Consider the following 26114-nt stretch of genomic DNA (forward strand, 5'->3'; position numbering starts at 1 on the left):
AGGGGGTGTGGGTGGAGGGGAAGGGTGTGTGTGAAGGGGAGATGGACGGGAGAGGGGGTGTGGGTGGAAGGGAGATGGAGGGGAGAGGGGGAGATTGAGGGGGGAGGGGTGTGGGTGAAGGGGAGATGGACGGGAGAGGGGGAGAGGGGGTGTGGGTGGAGGGGAGTGGGGTGTGGGTGAAGGGGAGATGGACGGGAGATTGAGGAGAGGGGGAGATGGACGGGAGAGGGGGTGTGGGTGGAGGGGAGAGGGGGTGTGGGTGAAGGGGAGATGGACGGGAGATTGAGGAGAGGGGGAGATGGAGGGGAGAGGGGGTGTGGGTGGAGGGGAGAGGGGGTGTGGGTGGAAGGGAGATGGAGGGGAGAGGGGGAGATTGAGGGGGGAGGGGTGTGGGTGAAGGGGAGATGGACGGGAGAGGGGGAGAGGGGGTGTGGGTGGAGGGGAGAGGGGGAGATGGAGGGGACAGGGGGTGTGGGTGAAGGGGAGATGGACGGGAGATTGAGGAGAGGGGGTGTGGGCGGAGGGGAGATTGAGGAGAGGGGGGTGGGGGTGGAGGGGAGATTGAGGAGAGGGGGAGATGGAGGGGAGAGGGGGTGTGGGTGGAGGGGAGATGGACGGGAGAGGGGGTGTGGGTGGAAGGGAGATGGAGGGGAGAGGGGGAGATTGAGGGGGGAGGGGTGTGGGTAAAGGGGAGATTGACGGGAGAGGGGGAGAGGGGGTGTGGGTGGAGGGGAGAGGGGGAGATGGAGGGGACAGGGGGTGTGGGTGAAGGGGAGATGGACGGGAGAGGGGGAGAGGGGGTGTGGGTGGAGGGGAGAGGGGGAGATGGAGGGGACAGGGGGTGTGGGTGAAGGGGAGATGGACGGGAGATTGAGGAGAGGGGGAGATGGAGAGGAGAGGGGGTTGTGGGTGGAGGGGAGATTGAGGAGAGGGGGTGTGGGCGGAGGGGAGATTGAGGAGAGGGGGTGGGGGTGGAGGGGAGATTGAGGAGAGGGGGTGTGGGTGGAGTGGAGAGGGGGTGTGGGTGGAGGGGAGATTGAGGAGAGGGGGTGGGGGTGGAGGGGAGATTGAGGAGAGGGGGTGGGGGTGGAGGGGAGATTGAGGAGAGGGGGTGTGGGTGGAGGAGAGATTGAGGAGAGGGGGAGATGGAGGGGAGATTGAGGAGAGGGGGTGTGGGTGGAGGGGAGATTGAGGAGAGGGGGAGATGGAGGGGAGATTGAGGAAAGGGGAGATGGAGGGGTGATGATGAGGGGGGAGATGGGTGGGAGATTGAGGAGGGGGTGGTGGGTGGAGGGGAGATTGAGGAGAGGGGTTGTGGTTGGAGAGGAGAGGGGGTGGGGGTGGAGGGGGAGGGGTGTGGGTGAAGGGGAGATGGACGGGAGAGAGAGGGGGGTGTGTGGGTGAAGGGGAGATGGAGGGAGTTGAGGAGAGGGGGTGTGGGTGGGAGGGGGGAGGGTGTGGGTGAAGGGAGATGGACGGGAGAGGGGGTGTGGGTGGAGGGGAGTGGGTGTGGGTGAAGGGGAGATGACGGGAGAGGGGGTGTGGGTGGAGGGGGAAAGGGGGAGATGGAGGGGAGTGGGGGTGTGGGTGAAGGGGAGTGGGGTGTGGGTGAAGGGGAGATGGCGGGAGATTGAGGAGAGGGGAGATGGAGGGGGAGAGGGGGTGTGGGTGGAGGGGAGAGGGGGTGTGGGTGGAGGGGAGAGGGTGTGTGTGAAGGGGAGATGGACGGGAGAGGGGGAGAGGGGGTGTGGGTGGAGGGGGGAGGGGTGTGGGTGAAGGGGAGATGGGACGGGGAGAAGGGGGGGGGGTGTGTGTGGAAGGGAGATGGAGGGGAGATTGAGGAGAGGGGGAGATGGAGGGGACATTGAGGAGAGGGGGTAGGGGTGGAAGGGAGATTGAGGAGAGGGGGTGGGGGTGGAGGGGAGATTGGGGAGAGGGGGTGGGGGTGGAGGGAAGATTGAGGAGTGGGGGTGTGGTTGGAGGGGAGATTGAGGAGAGGGGGTGTGGGTGGAGGGGAGATTGAGGAGAGGGGGAGATGGAGGGGAGATTGAGGAGAGGGGGTGTGGGTGGAGGGGAGATTGGGGAGTGGGGGTGTGGGTGGAGGGGAGATTGAGGAGAGGGGTTGTGGATGGAGAGGAGAGGGGGTGGGGTGGAGGGAAGATTGGTGAGTGGGGATGTGGGTGGAGGGAGATTGAGGAGAGGGGTTGTGAATGGAGGGAGATTGAGGAGAGGGGGAGATGGAGGGGAGATTGAGGAGAGGGGGTGTGGGTGGAGGGGAGATTGAGGAGAGGGGTGGGGGTGGAGGGGAGATTGGGGAGAGGGGGTGGGGTGGAGGGGAGATTGGGAGAGGGGGTGTGGGTGGAGGGCAGAGGGGGTGGGGGTGGAGGGGAGATTGAGGAGAGAGGGTGTGGGTGGAGGGGAGATTGAGCAGAGGGGGTGTGGGTGGAGGGGAGAGGGGGTGGGGGTGGAGGGGAGATTGAGGAGAGGGGGTGTGGGTGGAGGGGAGATTGGTGAGTGGGGATGTGGGTGGAGGGGAGATTGAGGAGAGGGGTTGTGAATGGAGGGGAGATTGAGGAGAGGGGGAGATGGAGGGAGATTGAGGAGAGGGGTGGGGGTGGAGGGGAGATTGGGAGAGGGGGTGGGGTGGAGGGGAGATTGGGGAGGGGGGTGTGGGTGGAGGGGAGAGGGGGTGGGGGTGGAGGGGAGATTGAGGAGAGAGGGTGTGGGTGGAGGGGAGATTGAGCAGAGGGGGTGTGGGTGGAGGGGAGAGGGGGTGGGGGTGGAGGGGAGATTGAGAAGAGGGGGTGTGGGTGGAGGGGAGATTGAGAGAGGGTGTGGGTGGAGGGGAGATTGTGGAGAGGGGGAGATGGTGGGGAGATTGAGGAGTGGGGGTGTGGGTGGAGGGGAGATTGAGGAGTGGGGGTGTGGGTGGAGGGGAGATTGAGGAGAGGGGAGAATGGAGGGGAGATTGAGGAGGGGGGAGATGGAGGAGAGATTGAGGAGTGGGGGTGTGGGTGGACGGGAGATTGAGGAGAGGGGGATATGGAGGGGAGATTGAGGAGAGGGGGTGTGGGTGGAGGGGAGATTGAGGAGAGGGGTGTGGGTGGAGGGGAGATTGGGGAGTGGGGGTGTGGGTGGAGGGGAGATTGAGGAGAGGGGTTGTGGATGGAGAGGAGAGGGGGTGTGGGTGGAGGGGGAGGGGTGTGGGTGAAGGGGAAATGGACGGGAGAGGGGGAGAGGGGGTGTGGGTGGAGGGGAGTGGGTGTGGGTGAAGGGGAGATGGACGGGAGAGGGGGTGTGGGTGGAGGGGAGAGGGGGAGATGGAGGGGAGAGGAGGTGTGGGTGAAGGGGAGATAGACGGGAGATTGAGGAGAGGGGGAGATGGAGAGGGGGTGTGGGTGAAGGGGAGATGGACGGGAGATTGAGGAGAGGGGGAGATGGAGAGGAGAGGGGGTGTGGGTGGAGGGGAGAGGGATGTGTGTGAAGGGGAGATGGACGGGAGAGGGGGTGTGTGTGGAAGGGAGATGGAGGGGAGATTGAGGAGAGGGGGAGATGGAAGGGAGATTGAGGAGAGGGGATGTGGGTGGAGGGGAGTTTGGGGAGAGGGGATAGGGGTGGAAGGGAGATTGAGGAGAGGGAGTGGGGGTGGAGGGGAGATTAGGGAAAGGGGGTGGGGGTGGAGGGGAGATTGAGGAGAGAGGGTGTGGGTGGAGGGGAGGTTGAGGAGAGGGGGTGTGGGTGGAGGGGAGAGGGGGTGGGGTTGGAAGGGAGATTGAGGAGAGGGGGTGGGGGTGGAGGGGAGATTAGGAGAGGGGGTGTGGGTGGAGGGCAGGTTGAGGAGAGGGGGTGTGAGTGGAGGGGAGATTGAGGAGAGGGGGAGATGGAGGGGAGATTGAGGAGAGGGGTGTGGGTGGAGGGGAGGTTGAGGAAGGGGGAGATGGAGGGGAGATTGAGGAGAGGGGGTGTGGGTGGTGGAGGGAGAGGGGGTGGGGGTGGGAGGGGAGATTGGGGAGAGGGGGTGGGGGTGGAGGGAAGATTGAGGAGTGGGGGTGTGGGTGGAGGGGGATTGAGGAGTGGGGGTGTGGGTGGAGGGGGAGATTGAGAGAGGGGGTGTGGGTGGAGGGGGGATTGAGGAGAGGGGGAGATGGAGGGGAGATTGAAGAGAGAGGGTGTGGGTGGAGGAGAGATTGAGGAGAGGGGAGATTGAGGAGAGGGGGAGATGGAGGGGAGATTGAGGAGAGGGGGTGTGGGTGGAGGGGAGATTGAGGAGAGGGGGAGATGGAGGGGAGATTGAGGAAGGGGGAGATGGAGGGGAGATTGATGAGGGGGGTGATGGAGGGGAGATTGAGGAGAGGGGGTGTGGGTGGAGGGGAGATTGAGGAGAGGGGTTGTGGTTGGAGAGGAGAGGGGGTGGAGGTGGAGGGGGGGAGGGGTGTGGGTGAAGGGAGATGGACGGGAGAGAGAGAGGGGGTGTGGGTGAAGGGGAGATGGACGGGAGATTGAGGAGAGGGGGTGTGGGTGGAGGGGGGAGGGGTGTGGGTGAAGGGGAGATGGACGGGAGAGGAGGTGTGGGTGGAGGGGAGTGGGGTGTGGGTGAAGGGGAGATGGACGGGAGAGGGGGTGTGGGTGGAGGGAAAGGGGGAGATGGAGGGGAGAGGGGGTGTGGGTGAAGGGGAGATGGACGGGAGATTGAGGAGAGGGGGAGATGGAGGGGAGAGGGGGAGATGGAGGGGAGAGGGGGAGATGGAGGGGAGAGGGGGTGTGGGTGGAGGGTGGAGGGGAGAGGGGGTGTGGGTGGAGGGGGGAGGGGTTTGGGTGAAGGGGAGAGGGGGTGTGGGTGGAGGGGGGAGGGGTGTGGGTGAAGGGGAGATGGACGGGAGAGGGGGAGAGGGGGTGTGGGTGGAGGGGAAAGGGGGAGATGGGGTGTGGGTGAAGGGGAGGTGGACGGGAGATTGAGGAGAGGGGGAGATGGAGGGAGAGGGGGTGTGGGTGGAGGGGAGAGGGGTGTGTGTGAAGGGGAGATGGACGGGAGAGGGGGAGATTGAGGGGAGAGGGGTTTGTTGGGGCAGAGAGAGCCGGATGAGCGTGGGAGAGGGCGCGATCCGGCTCTGTGATGGGAGGACGAATAGCATTTGTTGCCCGTGGGGGAAGCTGGAATGGAGAGGCCGTGCTGGTGCGGTCTCGCCACTGGGACCAGTGGCCGGCGTGGCGTCACGGAGGCGGGTTAAGGTCACTCCCACGGGACACAGCAGCGTGCGGCGGGGGTAGCGGGTTTTATTTATCCCTTCACAGACAGTCCCGGAGATCAGACAACGTCCCTGGGCGAGCGCGAATCCAGCCAGTACAACCCCAGGTTCCCGGCGACCAGCAGCCAACGCACACGGGCCAGTCGCAGCGCCGGCGGAATGTGCTCCGCCACTCGGGCGCCGTTCACCGCCAAGCGGAACCGGCCGCTGCCGCACAGGACCAGCATCTGCGGGAGGGAGCAGAGGTGGGGGGGAAGAGTGGTCAGACCGGGAGGGGCGGGGAGGTTCCGAAACACCGGGGGAGGGCCGCACACGGACACCGGGGTCCCATCCCCACCTCACAGCGTTCAGTTCAAGACCACAAGACCTAATCAGGCCATTTGGCCCATCGAGTCTGCTCCGCCTTTCCATCACGGCCGGCTGATTTATTATCCATCTCAACCGCATGCCACGTCCTTACCAATCAACCAGTTTTGGGCCCCTCATCTCAGAAAAGGTTGGCTGGCATTGGAGAGGGTCCAGAGGCGGGTCCCGGGGAGGAGAGGGTTAACGTATGAGGAGTGTTCGGTGGCTCTGGACCCATACTCACTGAGATGGGGCGGGGGGACCTCACTGAAACATCTCAAATATTGAAAGGCCCAGACAGAGTGGACGTTGAGAGGATGTTTCCCAGAATGGGGCAAGTCTAGGACCAGAGGGCACTGCCTCAGAAATAAGGGGCGTCAGAGATGAGGAGGAATTTATTTCACCAGGGGGGTGGTGATTCTGTGATGTTTATCGCTGTAGGCTTCATTAGCCAATGGGTTGACCTGATGTTCCTGTACCTCTTGGTCTAAACATAGAAAACCTAGGGAACAATACAGGCCCTTCGGCCCACAAAGCTATGCCGAACGTGTCCTTACCTTAGAACTACCTAGGCTTACCCATAGCCCTCAATTTTTCTAAGCTCCATGTACCTATCCAGGAGTCTCTTAAAAGACCCTATCGTATCCACCTCCACCACCATCGCCGGCAGCCCATTCCACACACTCACCACTCTCCGCATAAAAATCTTACCCCTGACCTACTTCCAAGCACGTTAAAAATGTGCCCTCTCATGCTAGCCATTTCAGCCCTGGGGAAAAGCCTCTGACTATCCACGTGATCAATGCCTCTCATCATCTTATACACCTCTATCAGGTCACCTCTCATCCTCCGTCGCTCCAAGGAGAAAAGACCAAGTTCACTCAACCTATTCTCATAAGGCATGCTCCCCAATCCAGGCAACATCCTTGTAAATCTCCTCTGCATCTTTTCTATAGTTTCCACATCCTTCTTATAGTGACCAGAACTGAGCACAGTACTCCAAGTGGGGTCTCACCAGGGTCCTATATAGCTGCAACATTACCTCTCGGTTCTTAAACTCAATCCCATGATTGATGAAGGCCAATACACCGTACGCCTTCTTAACCACAGAGTCAACCTGCACAGCAGCTTTGAGTGTCCTATGGACTCAGACCTCAAGATCCCTCTGATCCTTCACACTGCCAAGAGTCTTACCATTAATACTATATTCTGCCATCATATTTAACCTACCAAAATGAACCACTTCACACTTATCTGGGTTGAACTCCATCTGCCACTTCTCAGCCCAGTTTTGCATCCTATCAATGTCCTGCTGTAACCTCTGACAGCCCTCCACACTATCCACAACACCCCCAACCTTTGTGTCATCAACAAAGTCACAAACAGTAGGGGTCCCAGAACAGATCCCTGAGGCACACCACTGGTCACCGACATCCATGCAGAATATGACCCGTCTGCAACCACTCTTTGCCTTCTGTGGGCAAGCCAGTTCTGGATCCACAAAGCAATGACCCCTTGGATCCCATGCCTCCTTACTTTCTCAATAAGTCTTGCATGGGGTACCTTATCAAATGCCTTGCTGAAATCCATATACACTACATCTACGGCTCTACCTTCATCAATCTGTTTTGTCACATCCTCAAAAAATTCAATCAGGCTCATAAGGCATGACCTGCCCTTGACAAAGCCATGCTGACTATTCCTAATCATATTATGCCTCTCCAAATGTTCATAAATCCTGCCTCTCAGGATCTTTTCTATCAACTTACCAACACTGAAGTAAGACTCACTGGTCTATAATTTCCTGGGCTACCTCTACTCCCTTTCTTAAATAAGGGAACATCATCTGCAACCCTCCAATCCTCCAGAACCTCTCCCCTCCTCATTGATGATGCAAAGATCATCACCAGAGGCTCAGCAATCTCCTCCCTCACCTCCCACAGTAGCCTGGGGTACATCCCGTCCAGTCCCGGTGACTTATCCAACTTGATGCTTTCCAAAAGCTCCCACACATCCTCTTCCTTAATATCTACATGCTCAAGCTTTTCAGTCCACTGTAAGTCATCCCTACAATCGCCCAGATCCTTTTCTGTGGTGAATACTGAAGCAAAGTATCATTAAGTACCTCTGCTATCTCCTCCGGTTCCATACACACTTTCCCACTGTCACACTTGATTGGTCCTATTCTTTCATGTCTTATCCTCTTTCTCTTCTCATACTTGTAGAATGCCTTGGAGTTTTCCTTAATCCTGTCCACCAAGGCCTTCTCATGGCCCATTCTGCCTCTCCTATTTTCATTTTTAAACTCCTTCCTGCTAGCCATATAATCTTCTAGATCTCTATCATGACCTAGTCTTTTTTAACCTTTCATAAGCTTTTCTTTTCTTCTTGACTAGATTTTCAACCTTTGTACACCATGGTTCCTGTACTCTACCATCCTTTCCATCTCATTGGAATGTACCAATGCAGAACTCAACGCAAATATCCCCTGAACATTTGCCACATTTCTTCCGTACATTTCCCTGAGAATATCTGTTCCCAATTTATGCTTCCAAGTTTCTGCCTGATAGCCTCAGATTTCCCCTTACTCCAATTAAATGCTTTCCTAACTTGTCTGTTCCTATCCCTCTCCAATGCTATGGTAAAGGAGATAGAATTGTGATCACTATCTCCAAAATGCTCTCCCACTGAGAGACCTGACACCTGACCAGGTTCATTTCCCAATCCCAGATCAAGTACAGACTCTCCTCTTGTAGGCTTATCTACATATTGTGTCAGGAAACCTTCCTGAACACACCTAACAAACTCCACCCCATCTAAACCCCTCACTCTAGGGACATGCCAATCGATATTGAGGACATTAAGATATCCCACCACGATAACCCTGTTATTATTACCCTTTTCCAGAATCTCTCTCCCTATCTGCTCCTCAATGTCCCTGTTACTATTAGGTGGTCTATAAAAAACACCCAGTAGAGTTATTGACCCCTTCCTGTTCCTAACTCCACTCACAGAGACTCAGTAGACAATCCCTCCATGATTTCCTCCTTTTCTGCAGCCGTGACACTATCTCTGATCAACAGCCACGCCCCCACCTCTTTTGCCTTCCTCCCTGTCCTTTCTGAAATATCTAAAGCCTGGCACTCGAAGTAACCATTCCTGTCCCTGAGCCATTCAAGTCTCTGTAATGGCCACAACATCATAACTCCAAGTGCTGATCCACGCTCTAAGCTCATCCGCTTTGTTCATAATACTCCTTGTATTAAAATAGACACATCTCAAACTGTCGGTCTGAGCGCGTCCCTTCTCTATCACCTGCCTATCCTCACTCTCACACTGTCTCCAAGCTTTCTCTATTTGTGAGCCAACCCCCTCTTCCCCAGTTTCTTCAGTTCGGTGCCCACCCTGCAGCAATTCTCGTTTAAACTCTCCCCAGTAGCCTTAGCAAACCTCCCCGGCAGGATATTGGTCCCCCTGGGATTCAAGTGCAACTCGTCCTTTTTGTACAGGTCACACCTGCCCCAAAAGAGGTCCCAATGACCCAGAAATCTGAATTCCTGTCCCCTGCTCTAATCCCTCAGCCACACATTTATCCTCCACCTCATTCTATTCCTACAGTCACTGTCACATGGCACAGGCAGTAATCCCGAGATTACTACCTTTGAGGTCCTGCTGCTCAACTTCCTTCCTAACTCCCTGTAGTCTGTTTTCAGGACCTCCTCCCTTTTCCTACCTATGTCGCTGGTACCAATATGTACCATGACCTCTGGCTGTTCACCTTCCCACTTCAGGATATCGTGGACGCGATCAGAAACATCCTGGATTCTGGCACCTGGGAGGCAAACTACCATCCGTGTTTCTTTCCTGCGTCCACAGAATCGCCTGTCTGACCCCCTAACTATAGAGTCCCCTCTCACTGCTGTTTCCTCTTCCTTTCCCTACCCTTCTGAGCCATAGAGCCGGAATCTGTGCCAGAGGCACAGCCACTGTTGCTTCCCCCAGGTAGGCCATCTCCCCCAACAGTACCCAAACAGGAGTACTTATTGTTAAGGGGGGGCAGCCACAGGGGTACTCCCTAGTATCTGACTCTTCCCCTTCCCTCTCCTGACTGTTACCCACTTATCTGTTTCCCCAGGCCCCGGTGTGACTACCTGCCTATAGCTCCTCTCTATCACCTCCTCAGTCTCCCTGACCAGACGAAGGTCATCGAGCTGCATCTCTAGTTCCCTAACTCTGTTCCTAAGGAGGTGCAGCTCGACGCACCTGGGGCAGACGTGGTTGTCGGGGGAGGCTGGGAGTCTGACACCCAGTACAGAACACCGGCCTCACAGATTCCTATCCTTCACCAGAAAGCCTACCTCGCCTCGACCCGTTATCGCCGAAGCCCCGTTGATTCAGAGCCCTCCTGCTCTGACTCCCTCCACTCTGTTGCCCGCTCTATAAAGCTGTCTTTTTGTTAAATTCTTCCCGCCGGTCTAACTCGCTGACGTCCACGCGGCTACGCGGTCGTGCCTCGATCAATGAGCCGTGCATTGAGGTGTTCAGGGGGTGGGGGGTGGTTAGAGTGGTAATGGGCTGAGAGGGGTGTGGGGAGCAGGATTAGGCCAGTGCCCAGATTGGGGGCCGACCCCCCCCTGCTGCGGGGGGGGGGGGTCACCCATCACCTTGAAGACGATGGGAGAGACCCAAAGCAGATCGGCGGACTGATTCGTCGAGCACCTCCGCTCCATCCGCCTCCTGAAAAGGTGCCATTTCCCCTCGGCCCGCCCATTTCGATTTGACTTCCCGTTCCCATTCCGACATGCCTGTCCCCGGCCTCCTCCACAGCCACGCTGAGGTCAAACTCGGGTTGGAGGAGCGACACCTCACATTCCGTCTGGGGAGCCTCCAACCTGATGGCGTGAACCCAGATTTCTTGAACGTGGGGTAACTTGTCTTCCTCTTTCTCAGATCCCCATTTCCCCATTCTGGTCCCCATCTCACCTGCCTCTTTGTCCTTCTCCTCTTTCTCCCACGGTCCACTTCCCTCTCCTATCGGCGGAGCAGACGCGACGGGCCAAATGGCCTACTTCTGCTCCTAAATCTTACGGTCGTATGGTCTATCAGATTCCTTCTGTAGCTGCTTGCCTCTTCCACCCATTGCCTCCCAGCTTCTCACTTCATTCCTCCACCCCCCCCCCCCCCCCACCTTCTTATTCCGGCTTCTGTTCTACACCGCCCTACCCCCCCCCCCCCCATACACTTTCTTCCCAGTACTGAGCTCGAAACGTCGACTGTTTGTTCATTTCCATACATCTGCCCCCAGCCTCCCAGCCTTTCGTGTGCGTCGACCGTTACCTCAAAGTAGCGCCCTGGGTGGAGGGAGGGAGGGGGCCGCTCCTGCTCCTCGAAACTCCAGACGGGCCCTGACCGGGAGCCCCGCACCATTACCCCCCGCTGGAGGTCGACCCTCACCCTGAGGGCGATGTCGCCGGGGTCGTCCTCCACCAGCGCGAGCTCGAACCTGGAACGGGAGGGGAGAGAGGTGGAGTCGATCTGTACCCGAGGGGGCGCCGTCGACCGGGTGGGACGTGGCGTCAGGGTTCACCCTCTGGGGGGAGACGCAGAGAGGTGGCGCTGAGCTGTGGGTGGGGTCATGGGGAATGGGCAACGGGGGGGGGAAGGGGGTGATAGCAGTGAGGGAGGGGTACCGAGGGAGCGCAGGAGGTGCCACCGCGCCTTCAGCCGTCACTCACTCCTGGGCGTCCGGGTGAAGCTGAGCCCGGAGGGTGATCACATGTCCCGGCAGCAGTCCACTCTCGATCCGGCTCCGCAGTGGGACATCCTGGCCACAGAGGGTGGAGGCGACAGTCAGTGCAGAGTCCCCGGAGGGCAAGGGATTCACCCTCCCACATTCTCCCTCCCCCTCCCCACCCCGCCCTTCTGTTGAACAATAGACACAGCAAGCAAGTTCACGTCCCACTCCTGTCACATTCTAACAGAATATTTCTTGATCTCAAGTTCATTGTCACTGAACTATATAACGAGACAACGTTTCTCCGAACCAGGGTGTAAAGCACAGCAGTACACATGAAATTAGTTGTTTTGTAACAGCATGTGGTGTAAAGTCATTTAACTATATACATGTACATCGTCAAACGAGACAACGTTTCTCCAGACCAGGGTGCAGAGCACAGTAGTTCACACAACACATGGTAACTTAGGAAAGTAGGAATTAAGTCTGCAAATGAATTACGCATAACTAAACTAAAGTGCATGAATTAGATATTGTAGGGTACAGATTAACTGGGACACTTTGAACGTGATGCGGCAGGGAGTTTAAAAGGCTACTGTCCTGAGGGAAGAAGCTGTTTCTCATCCTGACCGTTCCTGTCTTTGTGCATCGGAGTCTCCTGCCTGATGGTAGAAAGTCAAGGAGGATGCTGGATGGATGGGTGGGATCCTTGATAATACCAAGGGCCCTGTGTACGCAGCGCTCCTGATAAACGTCCCCGATGGATGGTAGGGAGACCCCTATGATCCTCTCGGCCGTTCTCACAGTCTTTTGTAGGGGCTTCTGGTCCGATGCTCGACCAGGTGGAGTTGCAACTTGTCAGTGATGCTCCTGTAAAATGCAGTTGAGATGGTGGGGGTGGGAGTTGGGAGGGGGGAGGGGGTTTGGCTCACAATCTGGTCCTTCATTTACTACCCGCGCTGCACTTTCTCTGTAGCTGCAGCACTTTTCTCTTCCCTGTATTCTGTTATACAAGTGCCAAGACAACCAAGCTCATGGCAAATCCCAATGGTGCCATCACAACAGACATCTCAGTCCACGGTCAGAAACTTGAGACAGTGCAGCAGTTTAAATACCTGGCGGCAATCATCCGTAATGAAGGATCAAGACCAGAAGTCCTGGCAAGAACCGCACAGACAATGACTGCACTGTCCAAACTCAAGACAATATGGAGGGACAGCAACATCACCATGAGTACATGATCAGACTCCTGCCTGCATTGGTATTCTCCGTCTTCCTGTCCGCACGTGAGCCATGCACCCTCACAGCAGAGCTACAGGCATTGGAAATGAGATGCTGTCGCAACATCTTGGGCATCTCATACTTGGACCACATCACAAACGAGCAGGTCCGCAAGACCATCCAGCACCTGCTCGATAGGCCTTCTCACAACGGCGAAGAAAAGAAAGCTGAGATGGTACGGCCATGTAACGAGATCCAATGGCCTTGCAAAGACTGTTCTACAAGGAAGAGTGGAGGGGAAAAAGAAGGCGAGGTAGACAGAGGAAAAGGTGGACGGACAACATTAAAGAATGGACAGGGAAAACATTGGCGGTGACACAGGCTCTGGCACACAACCTCAGCAGGTCAGGCAGCATCTGTGGAGGGGAATAAACAGCTGGCGTTTCGGGCTGAGACCTTACACAACGCTATAACAGCTCAGTGCGTTCCAGAGTTCAGGGTTAAAGTCCAGCACTGTCCGCAAGGAGTTTTTATGTATGTCCTTCCTGTCAGAATGTGGCTTTCCTCTCACTGTCTAAAGATGTACGGGTTAGTAGATTAATTGTAAATTGTCCTGTGATTAGGCTAGGGTTAAGACGTTAACAAATAGGAGCAAAATTTGGCCCATCAAATCTGCTCCACCATTTCATCATGGCTGATCCAATTTCCCTCCCAGTCCCAATCTCCTGTCTTCTCCCCGTATCCCTTCACCCCCCGGCCAATCAATCTATCAATCTCTGCCTTAAATAGACTGGAATACTTGGCCTCTCAGTGACCTGTGGTAACAAATTCCACAGGTTCCCCCACTCTCCGGCTAAAGGAACGGGGGCACTATGTTGCGGTTGCACAAATCACTGGTAAGGTCGCACTATGTACAGTTTTGGTCACTGGTAAGGTCGCACTGTGTACAGTTTTGGTCACTGGTAAGGTCGCACTGTGTACAGTTTTGGTCACTGGGAAGGTCGCACTGTGTACAGTTTTGGTCTTTGGGGAGGTCGCACTGTGTACAGTTTTGGTCACTGGGAAGGTCGCACTGTGTACAGTTTTGGTCACTGGTAAGGTCGCACTGTGTACAGTTTTGGTCACTGGGAAGGTCGCACTGTGTACAGTTTTGGTCACTGGTAAGGTCGCACTGTGTACAGTTTTGGTCACTGGGAAGGTCGCACTGTGTACAGTTTTGGTCTTTGGGAAGGTCGCACTGTGTACAGTTTTGGTCACTGGGAAGGTCGCACTGTGTACAGTTTTGGTCACTGGGAAGGTCGCACTGTGCACAGTTTTGGTCACTGGGAAGGTCACACTGTGTACAGTTTTGGTCTTTGGGAAGGTCGCACTGTGCACAGTTTTGGTCACTGGGAAGGTCGCACTGTGTACAGTTTTGGTCTTTGGGAAGGTCGCACTGTGTACAGTTTTGGTCACTGGGAAGGTCGCACTGTGTACAGTTTTGGTCACTGGGAAGGTCGCACTGTGTACAGTTTTGGTCACTGGGAAGGTCGCACTGTGTACAGTTTTGGTCACTGGGAAGGTCGCACTGTGTACAGTTTTGGTCTTTGGGAAGGTCGCACTGTGCACAGTTTTGGTCACTGGGAAGGTCGCACTGTGCACAGTTTTGGTCACTGGGAAGGTCGCACTGTGTACAGTTTTGGTCTTTGGGAAGGTCGCACTGTGTACAGTTTTGGTCACTGGGAAGGTCGCACTGTGTACAGTTTTGGTCACTGGGAAGGTCGCACTGTGTACAGTTTTGGTCTTTGGGAAGGTCGCACTGTGCACAGTTTTGGTCTTTGGGAAGGTCGCACTGTGCACAGTTTTGGTCACTGGGAAGGTCGCACTGTGTACAGTTTTGGTCTTTGGGAAGGTCGCACTGTGTACAGTTTTGGTCACTGGGAAGGTCGCACTGTGTACAGTTTTGGTCACTGGGAAGGTCGCACTGTGTACAGTTTTGGTCACTGGGAAGGTCGCACTGTGTACAGCTTTGGTCTTTGGGAAGGTCGCACTGTGCACAGTTTTGGTCACTGGGAAGGTCGCACTGTGTACAGTTTTGGTCACTGGGAAGGTCGCACTGTGTACAGTTTTGGTCACTGGGAAGGTCGCACTGTGTACAGTTTTGGTCACTGGTAAGGTCGCACTGTGTACAGTTTTGGTCTTTGGGAAGGTCGCACTGTGTACAGTTTTGGTCACTGGGAAAGTCGCACTGTGTACAGTTTTGGTCACTGGGAAGGTCGCACTGTGTACAGTTTTGGTCACTGGGAAGGTCGCACTGTGCACAGTTTTGGTGACCCTGTTATAGGAAAAATGCGGTTAAACTGGAAGGAGCGAACACAGAGGATTCAGGAGGAGACGGGCCTCCCTCCAACTTCATCAACAACCGTGACAAACTTCCACAGATCTGTGGTGGAGAGAATATTGACTGTGTGCATCGCAGGCTGGTACGGAAACACCAATGCCCTTGAATGGAAAATCCAATAAAGGATAGTGGCTTCAGCCCAGTGTGGGATACGGAGACCGGGAACCGTGGACAGTGACTCTCAGTGTGGGATACGGAGACTGGGAACTGGACAGTGACTCTCAGTGTGAGATACGGAGACCGGGAACCGTGGACAGTGACTCTCAGTGTGGGATATGGACACTGGGAACTGGGCAGTGACTCTCAGTGTGGCATACGGAGACTGGGAACTGGACAGTGACTCAGTGTAGGATACGGAGACTGGGAACCGTGGACAGTGACTCTCAGTGTGGGATACGGAGACTGGGAACCATGGACAGTGTCTCTCAGTGTGGGATACGGAGACTGGGAACCGTGGACAGTGTCTCTCAGTGTGGGATACGGAGACTGGGAACCGTGGACAGTGACTCTCAGTGTGGCATACAGAGACTGGGAACTGGACAGTGACTCAGTGTGGGATACAGAGACTGGGAACCGTGGACAGTGACTCTCAGTGTGGGATACGGAGACTGGGAACTGGACAGTGACTCTCAGTGTGGGATATGGAGATTGGGAACCATGCAAACACTCCCTGTGCAGTCTAACAAGTCACTGGTAAAGCTGAACTGCTCCTTCATCAGCCAACGTCTCCCTCACCCCTCCCAATCATGAATATACACCATCTTCCCTCCACACTCTGTCCTGATGCCAGATCCTGAGCTGAAACCACTTCACACTTAGTGTCCAGGGGCTGAACTCTACTCACCAGAGTTGGATCCTTCAGTGAAAATGGCTAAAACAGGAAACAGAACAGAATTAATGTTACACAGGGAAGCACAAAAACACAGAATCTACCTGAGTCCCGGGAGTGTGTGATGGGATGGTGCGGAGGGAGCTTCACTCTGTGTCTGACCCTGGGAGTGTGTGATGGGACGGTGTAGAGGGAGCTTCACTCTGTGTCTGACCCCGGGAGTGTGTGATGGGACAGTGCAGAGGGAGCTTCATTATGTCTGACCCCGGGAGTGTGTGATGGGACGGTGTAGAGGGAGCTTCACTCTGTGTCTGACCCCGGGAGTGTGTGATGGGATGTTGTGGAGGGAGCTTCATTCTGTGTCTGACCCCAGGAGTGTGTGATGGGACGGTGTAGAGGGAGATTCACTCTGTGCCTGACCCCGGGAGTGTGTGATGGGACAGTGTGGTGGGAGGTTCACTCTGTGTCTGACCCCGGGAGTGTGTGATGGGACGGTGTGGAGGGAGCTTCACTCTGTGTCTGACCCCGGGAGTGTGTGATGGGACGGTGTGGAGGGAGCTTCACTCTGTGTCTGACCCCAGGAGTGTGTGATGGGACGGTGTAGAGGGAGCTTCACTCTGTGTCTGACTCTGGGAGCGTGTGATGGGACAGTGTAGAGGGAGCTTCACTCTGACTGACTCTGACTCTGGGAGTGTGGGGTGCTATCAAAGTAAAGGTGAATTCTGGGTCGGGATTTACACTCCGCCCCCCCCCCCCCCCACCCACAGATCGTTGTCCTCTCGGATTCCGGACAGACTCACCGCTTGCAACGGATATCTGATATGCAGAGGGTGGTACGGCTGTCGAAAGAGCAGAGAGAATCTGTTAAAGGTCGGCATTGTGGACAGGGCTGAACGACCTCCTCACCTGGGGTCATACAGGACATACACAGGCCATTCAGCCCAACTGGTCCATGTTGACCAAGGTTCCCACCTGAGCTCCCATTTGCCTACTTCTGGCCCTGTATCCCTCGAACCTTTCCTATCGACGTATCTATCCAAGTACCTTTTAAAAATTGTTCATGTGCCTTTCTCTAGCAGCTCATTTCATACACTGACCACCCTACGAGTTAAAAAAGGCGCTCCTGAGGCAACTAAATACAACCAAAAGCTTGTTTTACGAACTTCAGAACATCATCACTTGTCAGCTTGTAGTCTCAATTGACTTCAGCACCTCTGTTGTGAGTGGTGATTGCTCCTGCAAGTAAGGAACTCAAACGTACACAATTTATGTTTGGCCGGTTGGTCAATTGATAAGCCAACTCTGTATAAAAATAGCAGTTTTCTGTCCTGGCTTCAGAACAGTGCGGGTGACAGGGGCCACGCAGTTCTCCTTGTGCACCAGTAAAATAAAGTCTGCTTGAGGTGTCTGTGTCTGTGTCCTGGGACCAGTTAGTTTATTCTGTGACAAGGTCGAGCCACATCCATGAAGAATGGGGAGGAATTTTTGATCTCTGGCTGTGTACATAGAGACCTGAGATCTTAGGGCACAGAGCTCGGAAAAAGCGACGCAGCGGACTTCTAACATCATAAACCAGCGAGTTGTTTGTTATATCTCCCCTCTTGCTGTGAAACAGAGACACCTCTTTCTCCCTTATTAGGGAGAGAGGGAGAGAGCCTGTGGTATGTCGAATACCGGGTGAAAGGCAAAGTGTTTGGAGTACTGCAAGTCTGTGTCTTTGCTGTTGCTTTTGCTGCACGCTTGAGTGCTCGGTGGTGGGTGCTGATGGTTTTTTTTTTGTCGGTGGTGGGGGGGGAGGGGGGATCGATGCTTGCTGCCGCTTACGCGCGGGAGGGAGGGAAGCTGGGGGGGGCTTTGTGGTTCCAACATTTAACTGTCATTCAATCTTTGGGGGCACTCCTCTGTTCTCGTGGATGGTTGTGAAGAAAAAGCATTTCAGGATGTATATTGTATACATTTCTCTGGCATTAAATGTATGTTGGAAACCACTTCCTCATCGGGGATTGGTGAAGGACCGGTGCGATTGGTCAGCACGGGTGCAGGGGGCCGAAGGGCCTGTTAGCCTGCTCCCCGGCCACAGGGGAGCGCGGACTCTCAAACTCTCCCCCCACCTCCCACACCGCCGACAGGCACTCACATCCTCGTTAATGAATCCGATGACCCTGACCGAGACGTGACCCGTGACCTTCAGGGTGTCCACGATCTGCCGCGGTTTCCTGTACCTGAACTCCAGCAGCCGGCTACCGTTGGCGACCACCTGGAAGGGGAAGGAAGGAGGGGAGGGAGGAGACGCAGGGTAAGCTGCAGTGTCCCTGCACCGGCAACGCGGGGTGGCGCACTGACCCAAACCAGGCCTCTCATCACTGATGTGCGTCGCGAGGCCTGTCGCTGGAGTTGAAAGGGTGGCCTCTGATGCCTCACTACAGGAAGGATGTGGAAGCTTTAGAGAGGGTGCAGAGGAGATTTACCAGGATGCTGCCTGGATTGGAGAGCATGTCTCATGAGGAGAGGTTGCATAAACCGATGCTTTTCTCTCTGGAGCGAAGGAGGATGAGAGGTGACTTGCCAGAGGTGTACAAGATGATAAGAGGCACAGGTCGAGTGGACAGCCAGAGACTTTTGCCAGGGCGGAAATTGCCACTACAAGGCAGAATAATTTTAAGATGATCAGAGGAAATAGAGGGAGGATGTCAGAGGTAATTTTTTTTCTTTGTACACAGAGGTGGGTGTGAGGAACGCTCAGGCAGAGTGGTGGGAGAGGCAGACACATTCGGGACATTTAAGAGACTCTCAAATAGGCTCACAGGTGGTGGAAAAATGGGGGGTTACGTGGGAGGGAAGTGTTAGATTGATCTTGGAGTGGGGTTAGGTGGCTAGCACAACATTGTGGGCTGAAGGGCCTGTACTGTTCTGAAGGACATACGATTACCTTAAGTTACAACAGAAATGAATAGTTCAAAAGAGAATAATGGGATAGAGTTGATGGACTGTTCTGAAATCTGATGGTGGAGGGGAAGAAGCTGTTCATGAATCATTGAGCGTGGGCCCTGAGGCTTTGGTACCTCGTCCCTGGCAGTAGCAATGGGAAGAGGGCATGTCTCGGGTGGTGGGGACCCTTAATGATGGATGCCACGTCCCTGAGGCCAGACCTCTCGAAATTGTCCTCGAAGGGCTTCCCGGTTTTAGAGTGCTAGTGACCCGGGTTCAATTCCCATCACTGCCTGTAAGGAGTTTGTATGTTCTCGTCGTGACCGCGTGGGTTTCCTCCCACAGTCTGAAGACGTTCGGGTCAGGGTTAGTGAGGTGGGGGCGTGCTGTGTTGGTGCCTCCCAGCCCATCCTCACACTGTGTTGGTCGGTGACACAAAGGGTGCATGTCTCTCTGTTTCAATGTACGTGACAAATAAGGCTAATGTTTTTCTTTGCGGTGGGGAAGGTCACGTGACTCTGTATGCAGACCCCAGGACATGGACGCCGTTTTTTTTTTTGGTCTCGAAAGCGCGGGTGCGTGTTGACGGGGACCGGGGGGGGGGGGAGTGGGGGGCCCCAATCCTTTCTACCAGAACGCTCTCCTCCTTGAAGTGGAAGACGAAGTGGAAGAGGCGGCCGTCCTGGAGGGCGAGGGGCCCGCCCTGCAGCCGTGGGCCCCACCGGCCGTCCCACAGGGCCGCGCACAGGGCACTGGATGAAGCCCCGAAGATGGCGGTGAAGCGGAAGGGCACGTCGGCGTGAGGCCGCACGCTGCTGCCACACTGGAAGTCCACGCGGAACCTGGGGGTGGGAGTTGTGGGGCGGGGGAGAGAGAAGATCAGGCAGGGTTACAACAGGGCTGGAGGAGAAGGGGAGAACAGCTCACTCGACCCTCCCCTACACTCTACCTCAACTGAGAAGACCTTCCCCGCATTTGGCCCCCCTGCTCACCCCACCATCGAGCACTACAGCACAGGGGCAGGCCATTCAGTGCATCGAGTGCATACTGAACCTGTTAGGACATCGAGGAAATACTAACTTCAGCAAATCAGTCTTCATACATGAACAGAAGGAATCGGAGCAGGAGTCGGCCATCTGGCCCATCGAGCCTGCCCCGTCATTCAATAAGATCATGGCTGATCTGTCTGTAAACTCAGCTCCATCTACCTGCTTTTTCCGCATAACCCTTAATTCCCTTACTATGTAAAAACCTAACCATTTCTTAAATATATTTAGTGAAGAAGCCTCCACTGCTTCCCTGGGCAGAGAATTCCACAGATTCACCACTCTCTGGGAAAAACAGTTTCTCCTCATCTCCATCCTAAACCTTCTCCCGAATCTTGAGGCAATGTCCCCTAGTTCTAGTCTCACCTACCAATGGAAATAACTTTCCTACTTCTATCTTATCTATCCCTTTCAAAATTTTGTATGTTTCTATAAGATCCCCTCTCATTCTTCTGAACTCCAGAGAGTATAGTCCCAGGCAACTCAATCTCTCCTCATAGGTTAACCCCTTCATCTCTGGAATCAACCTGGTGAACCTCCTCTGCACTGCCTCCAAAGCCAGTATACCCATCCTGAAGTACGGAGACCAGAACTGCACACAGTACTCCAGGTGTGGCCTCACCAGTACCCTGTATAGTTGCAGCATGACCTCCCTGCTCTTGAATTCAATCCCTCTCACAATGAAGGCCAACATTCTGTTTGCCTTCTTAAATAACTCATTGTACCTGCAAGCCAACTTTCCGCGATTCATGCACAAGCACTCCCAAGTCCCTCTGCACAATATCACGTTGCAATCTTCCACCATTTAAATAATAATCTGCTCTTCTATTATTCCTTCTAAAGTGGATGATCTGGCATTTACCAACATTGTATTCCATCTGCCAGACCTTGGCCCACTCACTTAACCTATCAATATCCCTCCGCAGACTCTCCACATCCTCTGTACAATTTGCTTTTCCACTCAGTTTAGTGTCATCAGCAAATTTGGCTACGCTACACTCAGTCCCCTCTTCCAAATCATAAATGTAAATGGCAAACAGCTGCGGGCCCAGCACCGACCCCTGCGGCACCCCACTCACCACTGACTGCCAACCGGAGAAACACCCATTTATATTAACTCTCTGCCTTCTATCAGTTAACCAATCCACTATCCATGCCAATACACTTCCTCCCACTCCATGCGTCCATATCTTATTTATAAGTCTCTTGTGCGGCACCTTATCGAACACCTTCTGGAAATCCAAGTATACGACATCCACCTGTTCCCCTCGGTCCACTGCACTCATTATGTCCTCAAAGAAATCCAGTAGTTTTGTCAAACAGGACCTGCCCTTTCTGAATCCATGCTGCGTCTGTCTGATGGAACCACTCCTTTCTAAATGTTTTGCTATGTCTTCCTTAATGACAGCTTCAAGCATTTTCCTGACTACAGATGTTAAGCTAACTGGCCTATAGTTGCCCGTCTTTCGCCTACATCCTTTTTTAAAAAATGGAGTGATATTTGCTGTCTCCCAATCTGCCGGGACCTGCCCAGAGTCTAGAGAGTTTTGATAAATGATTACCTACGTGGAGGGTAGATTAAATTTAAAAAGCAGTCTGGTTTCCTGTAACCATGGAAAACAGATCATTGAAAAGCAGAAAATGCCTGATCAACGTTCATTTTGTGTGTCTGGAGTGTGGGTGTGAGGAAGGTGGTGTGTGAAACTATATGTAATCCAATGGAAGCATTGTAGATGCATTGTAAGTGGAGGATTATCCAGCTGTTACCCATTTTCTTTAGCGTATAAAAACATCATGTAATATTGGGGGGAGCAGGACTCTACCTCCAGGAGTGTCTCATTTTGTTGAATAAAACACTTCCATCTCCACTAACTTCAGTGTCTCCCTGGTGACCCTGTTCAAGCCGCAGCAGACCAACACCCGGACCATAGCCCTCCCATCCTAACTTGCCTCAGGACAGCAAGCACCCCTCTTCTGTAATATCGATAATCGCCTTCGTTCTGTCGACTCTGTAGCCAACTCCTGAGTAAACACAGATGCAAACAATCTGATCACTTTGCCAGGTTGGTTAGCACAGCTGAAATGGGCCAAAGGGCCTGTTTCTAAAGCATGACTCGCCCATTCCCTCTTGAATTTCAATAATAGGTCTTTCTTTGCCGGAATGGGAATCGCTTAATTACGTCCTGACAAGCTGCACCTCCATCTGGTCTGGGAGCAGCCGAGCATCGGACTGGAAGTCCCTACAAAGGACTGTGAGAACGGCTGAGAGGATCACAGGGGTCTCCCTACCGTCCATCGGGGACATTTATCAGGACCACTGCATACGCAGGGACCTGAGTATTATCAGGGATCCCACCCATCCATCCAGCATCCTCTTTGACTTTCTACCATCAGGCAGGAGACTCCGATGCGTAAAGACAAGAACAGTCAGGATGGGAAACAGTTTCTTCCCTCAGGCCATTAGGCTTCTGAGCTCCCTACCGCATCGCATTCAAAGTTAATTCACTGGTTAACCTGTTCCGTACCTGACAATATTTAACTTGTGCACTTCAGTTTGTTATTTATGTGTGAGTCATCTGTAGATTTAACTCTTACTTTCCCAAAGTTATCATGTATTATGTGTCCTACTGTGTTTTACGCCCTGGTCCAGAGAAACGTCGTCCCATTTGACGCCTATAGAGTTAAACGGGAACAAACTTGACTTGACTCGATTATTGTTACATGTACTGAGTTACAGTGAAAAGCTTGTCCTGCCCACTGTTCACACAGAATCAGATCATTACCCAGTGCATGGAGGGAGATTCAGGCCGAGGGGAGATCTGATCGAGGTCTATAAGACCATGAGAGGCATAGGGAGAGTGGACAGGGCGTATCTGTTTCCCAGGGTTGCAATATCTAACACCAGGGAGCATGCATTGAAGGTGAGGGGGGTAGGTTCAAAGAGGATGTGAGGGGTTAGTTTTTTTACTCAGAGAGTGGTGGGTGCCTGGTGTGGTGGTAGAGGAAAATACATTAGAGGCTTTTAAGAGATATTTGGATAGGCACATGGTTGTGAGGAAGATGGTATAGGTAGGAGGGATTCTCCAACTTCTAGTAATTCCCTCCCCCATCCCTATTTCACTCTGCCCCCTCCCCCGGCTGCCTATCACCTCCCTCTTGGTTCCGCCTCCTCCTACTTCCCGTTGTGATTTCCCCTATTCTTTCTTCACCTTTCCTGCCTATCACCTCCCTGCTTCCTCTCCCCTGCCCCTTTATCTTTCCCCTTACTGGTTTTTCATCTGGAACCTACCAGCATTCTCCTTCCACCCTCCCACCTTCTTTATAGGGCCTCTGCCCCTTCCCTCTTCAGTCCTGATGAAGGGTTCCGGCCCGAAACGTCGACTGATCGTTTCCACGGATGCTGCCCGACCTGCTGAGTTCCTCCAGCGTGTTGTGAGTGTTGCTTTGACCCCAGCATCTGCAGAGTATTTTGTGTTGAGGAGGGATTAGTGTTTGGGTGTTTTTTGATATGATTTTTAGCCGGGTCAGCACAGCACTGTGGGCTGAATGGCCTGTTCCTGTGCTGTACTCTTCTATGTTTTAATAACAGAATGCAGAATAAAGTGCAAGTTACAGAGGAAGTGAGTGCAGGTAAACCATAAGGTACAAGATGATAACGAGGTAGATTACGAGGTTAAGAGTCCATCTCATTGTATCAGGGAACCTTCAGGTTGAGGTGAGTTTGAGCACCTCCCCCCCCCCCCACCCGGTCGGCCGGTCTGCAAGAATATTGACAATATTAAACCAGTCCGCGGAGCAAAAAAGGTTGGGGACCCCTGGTGTAAAGAGTGGGAAGTTGATCGGTGAAGGACTGGAGAAGGGAGAGTCTGATAGGAGAGGACAGAGGGCCATGGAAGAAAGAAAAGGGGGAAGAGGGAGGCGAAAGGTAGGCAAGAAGATAAGGAGAGGTGGGGGGGAAAGGGGATGGGCTCCCCTCTACTGATTCTTGGCCTCCTCTACTGTCGCGATGAGGCCACACTCAGGTTGGATTAACAACACTTTATATTCCGCCTGGGTAGCCCACAACCTGATGGCGTGAGAATTGATTCCTTGAACTTCTAGTAATGTCCCCCACACCTCTCTCACCTCATCTCCATTGCCTCCACCTGGTGCTCCTCTCCCCTTTTCTTTCTTCCATGGCCTTCTGTCCTCCTCTGCCAGACTCCCCCTTGTCCAGCCCCGTATCTCTTTCACCAATCAACTTCCCGGTTCCTTACTTCAACACCCACCTCCCCCCACGTCCCAGCCTGGTTTCACCTGCCACCTTGTGTTTCTCCCTTCCCTCATCTTTTTCTTTTTCCCCTCCAGTCCTGCTGAAGGATCTCAGCCCGAAACGTCGACAGTACTTTTTTCCCCCCATAGATGCTGCCTGGCCTGCTGGGTTCTGCCAGCATTTTGTGTGTGTGTGTGTGTGTTTGTGTGTGTGTATGTGTGTTTCTCCCCTCATCCTCTCTGTTTTCCACCACAAACACGTTTAACAGAACTTGCTTATGACACAAGGACAGCCTGGGCTTCTCTCGACAGCTCTGTACTGGAACGAGCATCGTCAACAGAGCAGAAGCTTTGTAAAACGGCATTGGTAAGGCTGTATCTGGAGCACTGTAAGCAGTTCTGGGACCTTTGCCTGAGGAAGGATGTACTGGCATTGGAGATTTACGAGAATGATCCTGGGAGTGAAAGGGTTAACCTACGAGGAGAGTTTGACAGCTCTGGGCCTGTACTCGCTGGAGCTTAGAAGAATGAAGAGGGATCTCATTGAAACCTACTGAGTATCGAAGGGCCTAGAGATAGTGGATGTGGAGAGGATGTTTCCTACAGTGGGGGAGTCTAGGACCAGAGGACACAGTCTCAGAGTAGAGGGATGTCCCTTTAGTATAGAGATGAGGAGGAATTTCTTTAGCCAGAGGGTGGAGAATCCGTGGAATTTATATTGCTGTGGAAGCCAAATCCTTGGGTATATTGAAACTGGAGACTGATATCGCCAGGGCATCAAAGGTTATGGGGAGAAGGCAGGAGAATGAGAGCCGTGTAGCAGAACTGATGGGCTGAATGGCCTAATTCTGCTCTAAAGTCTGAGGCAAAAGTTTTCACAATCTTAGCATAAAAATAACAAACCAGCTTCTAATTACACCTCCCACCTTTCCCGACAACCCTTCTCACCCCCGCCATGTCCAGCCCTGACGGTTTAACCATCTCAATCCCACAACCCATCGCTGTGTGACGTCCTGTACCTCTTGCAGCTTCTGGGCACCGTGCCCTCGATGCAGACCATCCTACCCCGGCTCAGGCCTCCGAACACGGTGGTGATGTAAGGCAGAACCTGTGGACCACAGCCAGCATCAGGGTGGGGAGGTGGTGGACAGTGCAGAGGAAGATCCCAGGAAACCACTTTACCCTCCATCTCCCGTACTATCCACCTTCCCCTACCATCCCTCCCCCCTCAGCTACCCTCCACCTTTCATTACCGCTACGTTCCCCACTCTCCCCTACCTTTCTTCCTCCCTCATCCACCCTCCACCAGTCCCCTACCTTCCCTCCACCTGTCCCCTACCTTCACTCCTTCCTTTTCTACCCTCCATAATCCCTATCTTCCCTCCTCCACTTTCCCTCATCCACCCTCCCCTCCCCTACATACCCTTCTCCACCCTCCATCTGACCCACATTTTCCCCTTCCCTCCTCCACTACCTCACTCTCGTCTACTACCCCACCTTTTCTCTCCACCTGTCCCCTACCCTCAACCCTCCACATGTCCCCTACTATCCCTCCTCCCTCTCTACACTTCAGCCTCCCCCTCACCTGCTTTCTGCCTGACCCCTACCTTCCCTCCACCTGTCCCCTACCTTCTCTCTACGCTCCCCTACCCTCCACCTGTCCCCTACCTTCCCTCCACGCTCCCCTACCCTCCACCCTCCCCATCTTACCTCCTCCTTCCTCCAACCTCTCCTCTTCTTCTTCCCTGCACCCACCCGTACCTTCCCCCTCCTCTTCCCTGCACCCTCTCCTACCCTATCTGCCCTCCTCCTACTCTCCATCCAATACCCCTACCCTATTCTCCCTCACTTTTTTCCTCCCCCCGCCCCCAGTCTCAAAGAGCCCTCCTCACCGGGTAAAACACGGGCGGCTGCAGTAGGGTGCAGGGAGGGGCCGCCATTACCAGGGGAGGAAGGAGGGAGAAAGACATCCTCGGCCCCTTTAAACCCTTTAACCCCACCCCTCGTCTCTGATCCCGCCCCCTGAACACCGCCGGAAGTGACGTCGTCACGGGCGGGTCACACCGTTCGGACCGTTGCCATGGCTCCCACCGCGAAGCCATTGGCCCCAGCAACAGACCCTTCGGCCCGTCGT

General features: G+C 54.3%; 2 protein-coding genes across 3 annotated transcripts in view; one reads left to right on the forward strand and one right to left on the reverse strand.

Annotated features, from left to right (window-relative positions):
• The window catches only part of rnaseh2c (ribonuclease H2, subunit C), a 515876-nt gene that overhangs the window by 59986 nt on the left and 429776 nt on the right, over window positions 1-26114 (forward strand). The window lies entirely within an intron of this gene.
• Window positions 5262-25935, reverse strand: LOC140189052 (galectin-12-like). 2 transcript variants are annotated; one of them, XM_072245754.1, is made up of 9 exons: window positions 25873-25935; window positions 25000-25088; window positions 19315-19525; window positions 17893-18012; window positions 16556-16594; window positions 15771-15797; window positions 11327-11415; window positions 10929-11094; window positions 5262-5473 (listed from the first exon to the last, which is right to left on the reverse strand). In XM_072245754.1, exons 1-9 carry the CDS (start codon window positions 25918-25920, stop codon window positions 5306-5308), a joined length of 957 nt encoding a protein of 318 aa, XP_072101855.1. In that variant the 5' UTR covers window positions 25921-25935; the 3' UTR covers window positions 5262-5305. The 2 variants fall into 2 exon arrangements, with proteins under 2 accessions (XP_072101855.1, XP_072101854.1); XM_072245753.1 differs by lacking the exon at window positions 25873-25935 and having other exon boundaries at window positions 25000-25185.

The sequence above is a fragment of the Mobula birostris genome, chromosome 28, assembly GCF_030028105.1.
Source record: "Mobula birostris isolate sMobBir1 chromosome 28, sMobBir1.hap1, whole genome shotgun sequence".
Classification (NCBI taxonomy): domain Eukaryota; kingdom Metazoa; phylum Chordata; class Chondrichthyes; order Myliobatiformes; family Myliobatidae; genus Mobula; species Mobula birostris.